This window comes from Fukomys damarensis, unplaced genomic scaffold (genome assembly GCF_012274545.1).
Source record: "Fukomys damarensis isolate Sample0158 unplaced genomic scaffold, DMR_v1.0_HiC HiC_scaffold_9, whole genome shotgun sequence".
Lineage (NCBI taxonomy): Eukaryota > Metazoa > Chordata > Mammalia > Rodentia > Bathyergidae > Fukomys > Fukomys damarensis.
In genome coordinates, this window is record NW_022900921.1 from 42,224,469 (window position 1) to 42,238,526 (window position 14,058).

General features: G+C 38.8%; 1 protein-coding gene across 2 annotated transcripts in view; it reads left to right on the forward strand.

Annotated features, from left to right (window-relative positions):
• Vwa3b (von Willebrand factor A domain containing 3B) overlaps window positions 1-14,058 on the forward strand; it is a 201,657-nt gene that overhangs the window by 137,258 nt on the left and 50,341 nt on the right. For both annotated transcript variants that reach the window (XR_004516439.1, XM_033761713.1), the window contains exons 17-19: window positions 1,564-1,683; window positions 3,218-3,305; window positions 3,399-3,555. Coding sequence is in view for 1 of the 2 variants with exons in the window: in XM_033761713.1 (XP_033617604.1) it covers window positions 1,564-1,683; window positions 3,218-3,305; window positions 3,399-3,555 (365 nt within the window). In the remaining variant the exon portion in view is untranslated. The remainder of the gene's footprint in view (window positions 1-1,563; window positions 1,684-3,217; window positions 3,306-3,398; window positions 3,556-14,058) is intronic.

A 14,058-nucleotide genomic window follows, 5' to 3' on the forward strand; every position in this document is an offset into this window, starting at 1 on the left:
TTTTTTTTTTTTTTAAGTATCCTGGATATTTTGTCTATGTTAGGAACTCTGGATCTTGTTTAAATATTCTATTTGGGGAATATTCACACTGTTTAAATTCAGCAAGTAGGCCTTGCCCTGTTTTTATAGGCTATGGTTTCGATGGCAATTTAATTTTTGTAGCAGTTTTGGTATTGTTTTGGTGCTTATTTTTCTAGTGGTCCCTGGAACTTCTCCTGGTCCCTGCAGGGATCTCAGGCCAGAATACTAGGGGAGTTTTAGAGCCTCCTGGGTACCCCTTGTTTCTAGGCAGAAGAGACTTTGAACTCACAGGGACCCAGAGGTTTCGTAGAAGGGGCCATTTGCTGTACCCCAGGCCCTTGTGCATGATTGCTACTTGTTCCTGATGTCTCTATACATGGGAAGAGAATCCTGGGCCCATGGGCAAACAGGCTTCCTGTATCAAACCCCTTCCCTTTTGCTGATCCTGCCTGTCTACCGCAAGAAACCTGAGTTTCAGTAGAATTGCTGTTTGCCACTTGCCCTGAGCATTTTAACGGCCTTTGTCACTTTTAATATTTTCCTTAATTGGGATTCTTGGTACTGACAGGCAACTATGTGCTGAATTTTTATTTTACTTCCCTTTTTAATGTGCAAGAATACTGAAATGTGTGACTAGACAGATTTTGTGGTGGTGTTTAATACTGGAACCCACTTCCAGATAAATATGTTTTTATTCAGTATTTGCAAGGTTGGGACTTGTGCAGTTTTTATGCTTGAGGATCTTGGGAGCTACATTTCATTTGCATTTGACATACTTGTATCTGATTATTTTTGTCTAGTGACTTTGGTCAAGCTGACCTGCCACTGTGGTCACCACGGATGCTCAGCTCTCTTGTGTGGATCATTGATCTCTTTTGATCACACACATAACTCCCAAGAAAATTTATCTCTTTTAACTCCTGGTTACAAAGCAGCTGAATCAGGGCTCTCCTGTTTGTTGTCTAGAAAAATAATGACTATTACATAGCACACTTGTGTGGAGACCACTGGTATCACTCTTCTGTACAAAAGGTAGACAATTGGCAGGCCACTAGCTGATCTTCACACCAGTGATCTACTTTCTTGTAGGAAAGGGTAAGTGAATCTCTAAAAAAAGCAAGAGCTTTCTCCAGCTGGTGGCAGAAAGGAAAGCCAAGGAGGTTTGAGCTATAAGAGGAATTCAGTGCACTGTCACTAGCCTGAAGATGGTAGGGCCATGTTGGAAAATGGTACAAGAGAGGCCCCTGGCCTAGAGCCATCGAGGAGATAGAGACCTCAGTCCTACAATTGTGAGGACGCACATACTGCTGACAACCTCAATGAGCTTGAAAGTAGATTTCTTCCCAAAGTGAGCACAGGTTGAATTCGGATAATGGAGCCAGCCCTTATTGCAGCACTTGGTTTGTGGCAGGATCCCCATCCTCCGAGGCTGGGAAACTACATTACATTCTTGATTCACAGATCCAGTGAAATAGTTGTATCTAAAGAAGTCTCTCCTTCCATCCCAAATTCCTTTAATTTCTCTCCTTCTGGTATCAACAGAATCAACCAAAACCAGCCTCCTCAGAAACCAGATGTCCACCCTAAAGAACTCACCCTGTAGACATAGAAAGGACAGCCTCTCCACCTGCAGCACCTGGAGTACTGCTCTAAGTGACAAAGGCAAGTCTGAGGGGTCCCTTTCTCAGGTTGCTGTTGGCTTTCTTTTACCCAGTGCCCCTATTCTCGAAAGATCTGGGTAGCAGTGTTTTTGAGAAACAAATCATATTTTAAATGCTCTCAGATTACTTCTTGTACAAAGGGTCCTTGTAAACCAGGCCCACCACTGTAGTGCGTGGGTTTGGGGACTAGACTTGTGCCGCTTGTACTTGGGCACTTAACACATGCAGTTCATATACGTCCTATGCCAGCGCTCCCACCTGCTGCCACTCCCAGCTTTCACTTGGAAATTCTCGTACTTCAAAGTAGATTTGTTTTCTTCTCTGCATTCAGTGAGCCACTCTTTGGTCCAAATTTCATACTTTGAGGGCTAAACATGAGGGAAATACAACTTGTGTATTCAATATTTATTACTATTGATAAATGTATTATTCTTAAAATAATGAAGTTTACAATTTGAAGTTCTATACTATTTCCCTGTATTTCAAATAGTTGCTAAATGATAAATCCCAAACACACACACATGCACACAATCCCCCACGTATTAGGAAGCACCGAGTGACAAAAGTACACTGTCATTGCTCATCACAGCTAATCAAGCACCCTTTCCAGTGGTGCTCCTGTGTGGGTCTGCTCCTCACTTCCCATTAGCCTGCTGTTATATGCACATCCTTAAGAGTTTATCATAAAAATAGAGTTAAAGTGTTTGTAAATGGGGAGGGGAGGAGGGGGTGAAGGGAGGGTAGGGACAAGGGGAAAAAATGAGAACCAAGACTTGTCATGTAAAGATACAAGATCCCAGTAATGAATGTAACTGTACTGTATACCTAGAATGTACCAATAAGCTCAATTAAAAAAAAAAAACAGTTTATCGTATGGTGAATAGGATGGGATTTCTTAGGAAATTAATAAGATATGATTTCTTAACCAGCTCATACCCAAGCACCCTTCCCTCTAAATGCTGCTTGTTCAGCAAGTAATAATATTCCTTTTCACTTTTAAATCCAATGTTATATAAGGATATACATTAAAAATCCCAAATATTGATTTCAAATTCCAAGCTTACAACTAAACAGTTTTCCACACAGAGCTGAGGAACTGTAAAACAAACTGACAGCATCTAAGGTGTTGGTCAAGTCTCTCCTCTATAATTTCAGGGAGTCTAATGAGATCAATACCAAACAATCGTTTGCTAATGGTGTTTTATGAAACATTTAAAATATGTTTTCTGGAGACAGAATGAATGTATCTGATTCTTGCAGGGACAGAAATCTCAGTGGACCTGGGGTGAGGAGGATGAGCAAAACAATGACTGACTGTGCCATATTCACCCGTACCTTGGTCTGTAGTGCAAACCCCAAGAGCATCCTGCCCAAGAGTCCAGTCTAATGGATCCAGACGTGATCTTTGAAAAGTGGTCCACTTAGAAGGCTTCAGTCACAGCTGGACAGTGTAGTCCTTTTGAGATTTGATACAAAGGGGGTCAAAATAAAGGGATAAAGAGGAAAGTACACAGCTGCCACTTCTCCCTCCACAGAACTGAGCGCCCTGCTGACCAGCAAGTATCTGGATGACAATTTGTCAGGAAGACCAACTAGCGAAGGGAGCCCAGCTTATGACGGCAAGTGAGTACTCTAATTCTCAAGGACAACTTTGATATGATTTATTTGTTATCAACCAAGTGGTAAGTTTCCTAACCCATGGTTGTGTGCTCCTAGCTCTTTGGAGATGTCCTCGGCAAACTGGCTGCTGACCCATGGCCTGGTGGCGAAGAGACTCACCCTGATGGACGCCTTGTCAGTGACGGCAGTGCCCCACAGCCCCACCTACGTCCCCATCCTGGATAAGCTTGTTCTTTCCAAGGTCTTTGATGAGGTAATCAAATTGTCCCTATGTCCTTGCTGGAGGGATTTATCTTATTTTCTCCTCAAATAAGAAGCAATCTGTTTCAATCTCATGTGCAGTTGAAACAGAAATGCATTTCAGTCATTGGAGAAAATTATTTGTGAAGTCAGAAACAGGGAAAGAGAGGCCCTTAGAATTCTGGTTAAGCCAAGGAAACTGGCCTTTGTTGGCAGTTTGTGGCTCACTGCTGTAGGGCGAAAGTGTGGCATGGCAGAAATGTCTGAAAAGTGGGTCAGGCCTGGGGGAGAACATTATGCAAATCAGTGGACAAGGAAGCCAGGTGTGGCAGTTTGTCCTTCACCCTTTCTGAAGGGCCACATGTGGAGGGGTCACCAGATGTGGAAGAAGGCCGAGCGAGTACAGCTGGCCCTTGGTACCTACCTGCAGATCTTTATCCACAGATTCAACCAATCTCAGATTGAGAATATACAGAGAAAAACTGGCATCTGGATAGAGTGTCACAAGTGTCTGCACAGCATTTACGTTAAATTAGGTGCTTTGAGTAATGAGCAGATGATTTAAAATATACAGGAGGTTATGAGCAGAGACTGAAACACTTTATAGAAGGGACTTGAGCATCTGTGGATTTTGATACCTGCAAGAAGTGGGTTGTAGTAGAAAGTTACCAAGGAATCTGGCAACAAGGTGATCCTGCTCTTAGTAAAAACAGTTCATTAGAGCATCCAGGTTGCAGTGGGTTGAGGAACACACAAGAAATGTGACCAGGAAGACCTGTAACCTTCCTGGCAAATAGAACAGCAGCTAATGATTTCAATCATAGCATAGCCAGCTGTATCGTCACCAGGTGGAGACAATTATCTTTGAAAGGCCTTTTGCATACTGCAGTATTTACAGAGAAATTGGTAAAATGTCTGGGATTTGCATCAACACGATCTTGATGTTTGGGTGAGGGGAGCAGATGAAACAGATTGGCCATAGTTGATAAGTATTAAATCTGGCTAATAAAAATATCAGGGAAGGACTCTCTTTTCTGCTTTAAACATATTTGAAAATTTCTGGAATTAAAAAAATTGAAAAAAATCAAGCAGAAAAACCTTTCAAAAAAGAAAAGATCTTATCTAAGGACCTTGAAATAGCTGAGATTTGACAAAGCAGATGAGCTGGTGAAATTTTTTCATTAGTCACATTTAAATAATTACAACTATAAAGATTGGCATGGGTCCCATTGATGTCATGGGTTCTTATTCTGTGACCCATGTGTCATTATTTAGTCTGTTTCCTGTGAACCTCGCCTCAGGGTTTCAGGGGCAAAAGGGAAGCTGGACACTGATTTATTTCTTCTAGGAAGTTTGGTGACTGTTTCTTCGCATTCTGTGCATTTGTTATATTAATATTCTTGAGTTTTATTTGGAAGAAAATATATTTAGTGAACTCTGCCTAGAAATAAAATGTTCATGGGCTTATGATTTCTCCATCTAAACCATTCAAGATCTTGAGATACATTGAAAAATACATTTTTCAAAAAATAAATATGATTGGGTAAGGATATATAACAATGTAATCAAAGGAGGAAAGTATTTAAAGACTGAATACATTTTTTAAATGTTGAAAAACATCCGTAACATATATGATGATATAAAGGTTCATAAGAATAGTATCTTACATATGTGTGTATCAGTATAAGTGGGTATAATCAGTGTCCAGAGTAGGCACACCTGCAGACTCACCCATACCACAAAAAAATAAGAAAATGATAAATAACTCAGTGGACAATCTAGGGAGAAGAATGAGGTCAAAACTAAAAATCAACAAAAAAAAATTTCACTGGTAACCAAATATATGACATATAAAAAATGCAATTGAAAATCAGGCATCCCCCTTTCCCATTAAATTAGCAAGGTTAAGAATACTAATGAACAATAATATAATAAAATGGGAAACTTTATATCCTTATAATTGGAATTTAAATAGGTGCAATGCTGTTGTTTAGAGGCCTTAAGAGTTTATAACATTTAACCCAGTAAATCCATTACTAGGAATCTGGGTAAGGAAATATTGTCATCAGAATGCTGACAAGTATATGCAGAGAACAATTATTGTTCCTTTATATTTTTTCAGGTTTAACTGAGTTTATTGGTACCTTTTAGGGATACAGTACAGTTACATTCATTGTTGGGATCTTGTACCTCTACATGACAGATCTTGGTTCTCATTTTTTCAACTTGTCCCTGCCCTCCCTTCGCCCCCTCCTCCCCTCCCCATCTACAAACACTTTATTTCCATCTTTTCATTATCTCACATTTTTTTCTTTTCCCTTTTTGTCCTTCCCCTACCCATCCCACCTTCCCTACACCTTTAGCCCCTTTCTTCCCATTTCACCATGTCAGTAATCTTATTAGGATCTTATGTATTATTGCAATTTATTCACACCAGAGAAACTATTCAGTATTTACACGTGTGTGACTTATTTATTTCACTTAGGAGTATATCTTCAATATGTATCCATTTTCCTATGAATGAATCTTTTTTCTCGTTCTTTATGGCTGAGTAATATTCCATTTTATAGAAAAACCACAACTTCTTTATCCAGTTTCCAACGGATGGGCAAATGGGCTGTTTCCAAGTTTTAGCTATTACAAACTGTGCTGCTATAAACATGGGTACACATATATCACTGTGATATGATTCTTTGAATTCTTTTGGAAAGATACCCAGCAGAAGGATGGCTGGGTCAAATGGAACCTCTAGTCCCAGCTCTTTGAGGTATCTCCATATTGATTTCCGCAGTGGTTGCACCAGTCTGCACTCCCACCAACAATGGAGAAGGGTTCCTTTCTCCCCACAACCCCGCCAACATTTGTTATTGTGTGATTTCTTGATAGCAGCCATTCTTTGTGTGGTGAGGTGGAATCTCAGTGTTGTTTTCATCTGCATATCTCTCAAATGACCAGTGAAGTGAAGCATTTTTTCATATATTTACTTGCTGCTTTTACTTCTTTGTCTGAGAAATGTCTGTTCATTTCAGATGCCCATTTTTTAATCGGGTCTTTATATTTGGGGAGCTGATTGTTTTGAGTTCTTTATATATTCTTGATAATAGTCCTTTGTCTGAGGAGCAGCTGGTAAAAATTTTTTCCCACATTGTAGGTTGTCTCTTAGTTCTGTTGATGGCTTCTTTTGCAGTGCAGAAGCTTTTTAATAAGATGAGATCCCAGTTGTTGATTCTTTCTGCTAGTTCCCGTGCTACTGAGGATTTGTTCATAAAGTCTTTTCCTATGCCAATGTCTTCCAGAGTTCTGCCTAACTTACCTTCCAGCAAGTTTAGTGTTTCTGTTTTAATATTTAGAACTTTAATCCACTTGGATTTTAATTTAGTGCATGGTGAAAAATAAGGGTCTAGTTTTAATCTTTGGCAGGTTGAGATCCAGTTTTTCCAACACCATTTATTAAAGAGGCTTTCTTCCACTGAATCAACCTAAATACCTGGTAGGTACTTTCATATAGTAGAATGTCATGTATTTGTTATATATAGCATTTCTGAAGGAAAGTAATAATATGGGGGAAAGTCCTTGGTATCATTCTGAATAAAAAATCAGAATTCCATATACAACATGTTAGTAATTTGATTGTATATGATATAGACATATATCATGCTTTCCCCACCCCTACATGGAGAGTAAACCCAAAGCCTTTGTACTGAGCTACATACTCACCCCTATTTTATTTTTTATTTTGAGACAAGGTCATGCTAAGTCACTAAGTTGCCCAGGATAAGCTCAAACTTGCCATCCTCTTGCCTCAGCCTCCCAAAATGTTACGTTTATCTGGGTAGTGAGATTGCTAGTAATATTTGTCTATTTACATATTTTTAAATTGTTATGGTAGTACTTTTAACTTTTTTACATATATGAATTATATGCTGACAAAAAGCATGTAGGAAAGCAGAACTAAAAACAAATGATAAAATGGTGAAAATATAAAAGGAACTTAACTTTTTTTTTCAGCTTTAATTGAGTTTATTGGTACATTTTAGAGATACAGTACAGTTACATTCATTGTTGGGATCTTGTACCTCTACATGACAAGTCTTGAGTCTCATTTTTTCCCCTTACCTCTGCCCTCCCTTCACCCCCTCAGGAACTTAATTTTTAATTGTTCTATTTTTACCTGCTGATTACATTCTTTGTGTGAGGTAACTGACATCTTCAGAGGAAGATGTAGACACTTCTTGCATGAGTATTTTAATCCAGGAAGGAAACATTCGGAATAATTTGGTGAATTTACTTTTAATCCTTTTTCTACACACATACATACATGTATATGTATAAACATGACACACATATATTTTAATGAACATAAAATGAGGTGATTATATCATGTGCATTTGCCATTTCATCTTTTAGAAACTACATCTTAGAGACCTTTCTACAAGAGTATATGGGTATCTCTCACATTAGTAGCAAGGTTCTTTCTTATTACCAATTGATGCATTGTGTCCTTCCTTCCATTACAAATAATCCAACACCAGATTTCCTTGGAGATTAATTTGGGCCTTTTGGCTTCCCTGTGGGGGAGAGTCAGGGAGTGTGAGTGGGTAGACGGGGGTCAACAAGCCAAGGTCCCAACAGGGAGGCCACTGGCAGCACCAGGAAGGGCCCTAGGCAGGTAGGAAGTGAAGTCCACAGCACCAGACAGTGCAGGCTTGAAACATCAAGCTCAAGATGCCAGCCTAGATTACTGAGGGAGAGCAGAGAGGGCTCTGCTCTTCAGAACACTCTCCTCTCTGCCTCTAGAAAGCAAAGCCCAGGGAAGGGGTCAAAGCCCAGAGAAGAGGTACACGTCTGGCAGTGCACTCCATGAGGACTGCGCTTGGTTCTGTAAGCAGCACTGTAAACCCTTCTTGCCAATCTGTGGGCAAGTGGTGCCCTGTCCTGCACACCCACCCCCGCTTCATCAGTGGGAAGAACTGGAATCCTGACAGTGAAAGAAATGCACTGTGCTACACCCACTTTGACCTTCGCAGCACACTTTGTGCCTAACTTCTTAAATTTATTTTATTTTTGATTGATAGATCATAATTACATACATTTTATGGGGTACAAGGATGTTTTGGTATAGGAGGGGTGATCAAAACTTACAGAGAATGTCTAAAGTTTTAAAATTTATTATAGTAAAAGACACCTCATTAATCAGTACTCCCTCTTGCTTCAAATATACTTGTCCCTTTGTTCATTCCACTTTCTGAAGCAGTTCTGAAAGTCCTCTTTTGCATCTTTATAAGGTGAGACGAGAAATGCAGTGAATGCTGTTATTCAGTGCCATCCAAAAGAAAGGAAGGCTGGTAAGACATTAGTGTGTCTTCACCCACCTAATCCATCAGATTTGGCATTGTGTAACTTCAGATTCTCCCAAAGTAAAAAAGATAAATGTTTCGAACCAACTCAGGACATCAAAGCAGCCACAACTAAAGATGCTCATGAAAGAAGACTTCCAAAACTGCTTCAGAAAGTGGCAAGAATGATGGGATAAGTGTGTGTTATAAGGGAGGCTGAGGATTTGAAGAGGGACTCATGATGTGTCTTTAACATGTTTTGAAAAATTTAAGTATTCACCCTATATTCACTGCCTATGCATAAAGTATGGTATGATTAAATCTATCCAGTCACACATCTGTCACTTTTTTGTGGAAGACTGCATGATCTGACTTATATGTGGAATCCAGAAGAGTTGACCTCGTGGAGGTTGAGAATAGAATAATGTTTAGCAGAGCCTAGAGGGATGAGATGGAGAGGGACAGCACAAGGAATTGTTGATCAAAATTTGTTGGCAATGTTTTAGATACACAGGAGGAATACGCTTTAAGATCTATGGCACAGTAAGGTGTCCACAGTCATAAATAATGTTGTTACATGTATATTCAAAGTAAGAATGCAAATTTCAAATGTCTTGTGTTTGTATCTTTTAATCTGTAATATTTTCTGACTGGGAATGGACCCTCAGCTATACATGGAAAGAATAGTAATGCAATAATCTAAAATATCTCTCACTTCATAAGAGCTGTAGGTTTTGGAGATTTGGACCTAACATTTTCTGAAAAAGTCAACAGTTGACTGGAGCTGAAAAGGAAACACACTTGCATCCTAATCTACTTCACTGAGAATTTCAATGGAGTCTTTTTCTTATGTTCCACATGTGGACACATCTGTCTGGGTAAAATTGTAAAGCAGAGTTTGCCTTTGTCCCCAGCTCTTTGTTCCATTCATGACTTATGCACGGGTTCTTTCTTCTTCTAGAACACAGTGCTGTTTTGGTTTTCAGTTTCCCAGATCAGCATCGACTCTGTCACCTTGGAAATAAAGTATTGAGAGAAATGTTGCCCTAGCAACACTTCATTATAAGATGTGAGGTGAGCCAGATAATTTTATCTCAGCTCTTTGAAAAAGATTAGTTCATCACTAAGTCATATATAGAATAAGACTGCTTTAGCCATTTGATGAGTCTAGGATTCAAAGCTCCTTAGTGCCAATTGCTTTGAAAAAAATGAAATGTTAGGAAGACTAGACTGCAGTGCTATATCATATCTATATCATTATCCATTATCATCATCATCATCATCATCATCATCATCATCATCGTGTCTTCTGCAACATCTCATCAAGCTTCTTGCTTTGTCTCACTCTGGGTTCAAGCTTTTGTGGTTTTGTACTGCAGCTCTGTCATTTATTCTGGAAGGACCATGGCAAACCCTCCTCACATACTGGATTCTGAGTGAAGCATTTAATATCACTAAACTATCTCATCTAAAAGTCACAGCAATCCATGAGCTGACTTCATCATTTAGCTGATGAGGAGCGAAGTGGTTGAGGATATATATATATTGACTGGAAAGCTTTTTAAATTAAGCATATAAAGTGACAGTATATATTGCAGAAGACAAGAAAATATAGGTAAGTAAAAAAGAAAGTAGCAGTGGAGGTACCACCAGGGACGTGTCACTGCTGGTTGTCTGACCAGATCTTTTTACTATGTCTATGTCCTTTGTTCTTTGGTTTTGCTTTTCCCACAGTGATGTCAAACTGAACACTGTTTCATATCTACATTTTTACTCTGCCGTCTACCAAGAACTCATTCAATGCCAGCGTATGCTCATCTATTATTTTTTTAAATTTTTAATTAATTAATTAACTAATTAATTTTTTGGTACCGGGGATCAAACTTGGGACCTTGTGCTTGTGAGGCAGGCGACGGAACCACTGAGCTAAATACCTGGCCCTCCCTACTCAACTATTATTTTTAAAGTTTGGATTTGAAAATGTAAGATTAGTCTACAAAGCAGGAACAAGTTTACGTAGCCTTGTCTTCACATTGTGCAGTCTGAAAAGCAGATGGTTAAGCTTCCGCACCCAGCAGCTTGTATAACTACACTGTCGATAAAGCCATCGCATCAGTGTTCAAAGGTTTGCACAACATCTACAACTTCATTTCACTAATCCAGTCAGAACTTGTCTTTGGCCAGCATGGTAGTAGGCTCGGGGACAGCTATTGGGAGAACAGAGTTAGTTGAAAAAAAGTGAAACTGGCAAGTTCAGTCAGGTGTGAATAATAAATATATAAACACTGGCTTCACGTCATTTTCTCTGTTTCAAAATGTTTTGTGATTGTTTTTCACTGCACCTGAAATGTTGTCAGGTAAACTCTACCTGTTCTACTTAAACAATAGCTCTAAGTATAGTTACATATTCTACTTTTCTTCATCTACTATGCATTCTGAACATTTTTCTTTTTAATGATCATTTGGAGATGAATTTTAATAATTGTACTAGAATTCAATATTTCTCACTTGGAATTTTAAGAGTGTTCATTTTCCCGTCTTTTTGCTATCACTAAAATAGGAATGGTTAAACAAAAAGACAAACAAAACAAGTCCATTTCTATGTGAAGATGGTAGAGTACTTCTTTTCATATTCAGTTAGTTTATCACTTGTGACTAGTTTTCTTATGAATGCTAAATATATACATATCTTATAATCTTTTTTATATCATTCAGTCTTAGCAAGTATCTTTTAAAAATAGCAAAGTCATATTTTATCCTATGCCTCAATTATCAAAAATTTGCAATCCAAATCTATTTATAATTAGATAAACTTTTAAAGAATGTTGGCACCTCAGCCATTATTGTAATTTACATATAGTTTTAGTCTTTGTGTATTAAATAAATGGTTACTTAGTACATTTATTGTACCAGCAAGTAGTATTTTTGAAAAGGGAATAGCCAATCTAGAAATCCTATTTGACCCAGCTGTTCCCCTTCTAAGTATCTTCCCAACAAAATTAAAGACATCGCATTACAGTGACCCATGCACACCTGTGTTTGCAGCAGCGCAATTCACATTATTTACATTATATTACATTATCTGGAAGCAGTGTGTATGTCCATCAACAGATAAACAGATAAAGAAAATGTGGTGCTTATACATCATGGAGTAGTACTTTGCCTTAAAGATAAATTTGAGTCATTTGTAGGAAAATGGACACACCATTATGTTAAGTGAAATAAATCAGATACAGGAGCTTAAATGTCACATGGTTTCTCTTATATGAGAAACCCAAATTATAAATAAAGAGCAAAATCAAAGAGAAGAGGATAGAGAGATCTCTCTCAAATGGGAAGGGGATCAAGAGATCAAGAGATCAAGAGAGGAGAGGGAAAGTGAATGAAGAAGGATGTAGCATATGTTATGCACATGTACCAGCTCCATACAAGGAATGTAAACATAATGCCCTGCAAACACATGCTAATAAAATTTTTTTTTGTTTAAAAAAAGGGAATAAAGAACTATAGAGTTTGGTGGAGAGATAGCCATATAACAAAAGCTGTGATTAAATGCTCTGAGAAAATATGTAAAGAAAAAAATGCCTAGGGCCCAGCAGGCAGTAAGAATAAATATTACTGTCATTATTGATAAAGCTATTCTAGAGTTCAATAGTTTTTTCAAGGTATTTCTTCTAATAGTGGGGAAAACTGTAATGTCATCAGCCTAAGTTGTCTTTTCTATGAATTCCAGCACTTTTTTCTGCTTTTATGGTCAGTGATTCCCCTCCAACACATAACAAGCGCACACCCTTCTAGCTCTGCTTCTTTCGTCGTTAAAATTTTGTCCCAAGGGTGTGATCATTAATATCGATTTGGTAAAGCTTAGATCTAGATCAGCCCCAAGAAAATGAAAGTAGATGATATCTTCAGGCTCTCTTTTGTTATCAAACATTGTCCAAAAGGCTCCTTATAAATGTAATAAGTGAGCTATTTCAAAATGGCTGGGTGCTTTTTTTATTCTCTCAAGCAAAGCCCTCAGCTGCTCCCTTTCCTTCTGTTGGCTCCTTACAGAAGCTGGGCAACCAGGATTCCGAGCCCCCAGCCCTGGGGATGCCTTGGTGTCCTCACAGTCTCACTCCCTGTGACATCATAAAGAGAACGTCTCCTCTGACCTCCACGCAGCCACCATGTTGTAAAAACTAACACCACAGACTGAAGGTGTGGAGTATGAGTTTGTCCCTCCCTACACCTGCGCTCAAGAAGGAGAGTAGCGTGCCCGCACCAGACTCGCAGTGCCACACTCCAGGCTACGATGGCCAGGCAAGGCGTGAGAGCCAAGTCCGTGAGAGAGGGAAGTAGAGTATGAGTGGAGTTTTTTTCACTGAGTACATTGCCAAGTCAGGAGCCAAGCTGACCCTGATTAAATGTATAATGTTGCTAAATATTTTGTGGTATTGATTTGAAGTAGAGCCAGAGGTTGGCAAACTGGGAGAGCTCTTTATAGACTTCTTTTTAAAAAATGTGTTTCATTTGTTGAGATACTTTTTTCCTCTGAAAGTTTGTGTGACATATCCTAGCTCTATTTTGAGAAATGTTTTCTTTTTCTACTTATGTAAGCTTCAGTTTCAAAGCCCAGTCCTCCCACCTTTTAACCCACTGTCCTGCTTCCTTCTCTTTAACAAGGACAGTGCTGAATTCCTGTGGTTTATAAGAAGCTGGATTGGACTATGCAGACTTTTAACTTTGTTTTTCTTTGTTGTCCAAATTGTTGCCTTTGGTTTTTGGCTCTTGGTGGTTTAATTATAAAATTAATATATGTATTTTTTAGAAACTAAGAACACAATTGGGCTGGAGGTGTAGCTAGGGCACTTGCCTAGCATATGCAAGGCCCTGGGTTCCATCCCCAGCACTGCCAAAACAAACAGGAAGAGTGAAAAGGAAAAATCCAGCCTGCCTCACTTGTCACAGAAACACCAATTTTTAGAAGTAAATACTGTTGATAGTTTTAGACCTAATGTTTATCTTTTTAGTTAGCATTAAAAGTAAAACATTACAAAGTTGAGGATTCTTGAACACTTTTTTTAAAAAATCCCCTTCCCGGGGCGGGGGATTTAACTCAGCCCTGCTGCCGCTGTCTGCCTCACAAGCACAAGCCAAAGGTCCTGAGTTTGATCCCCAGTACAAAAAAAAAAAAAAAA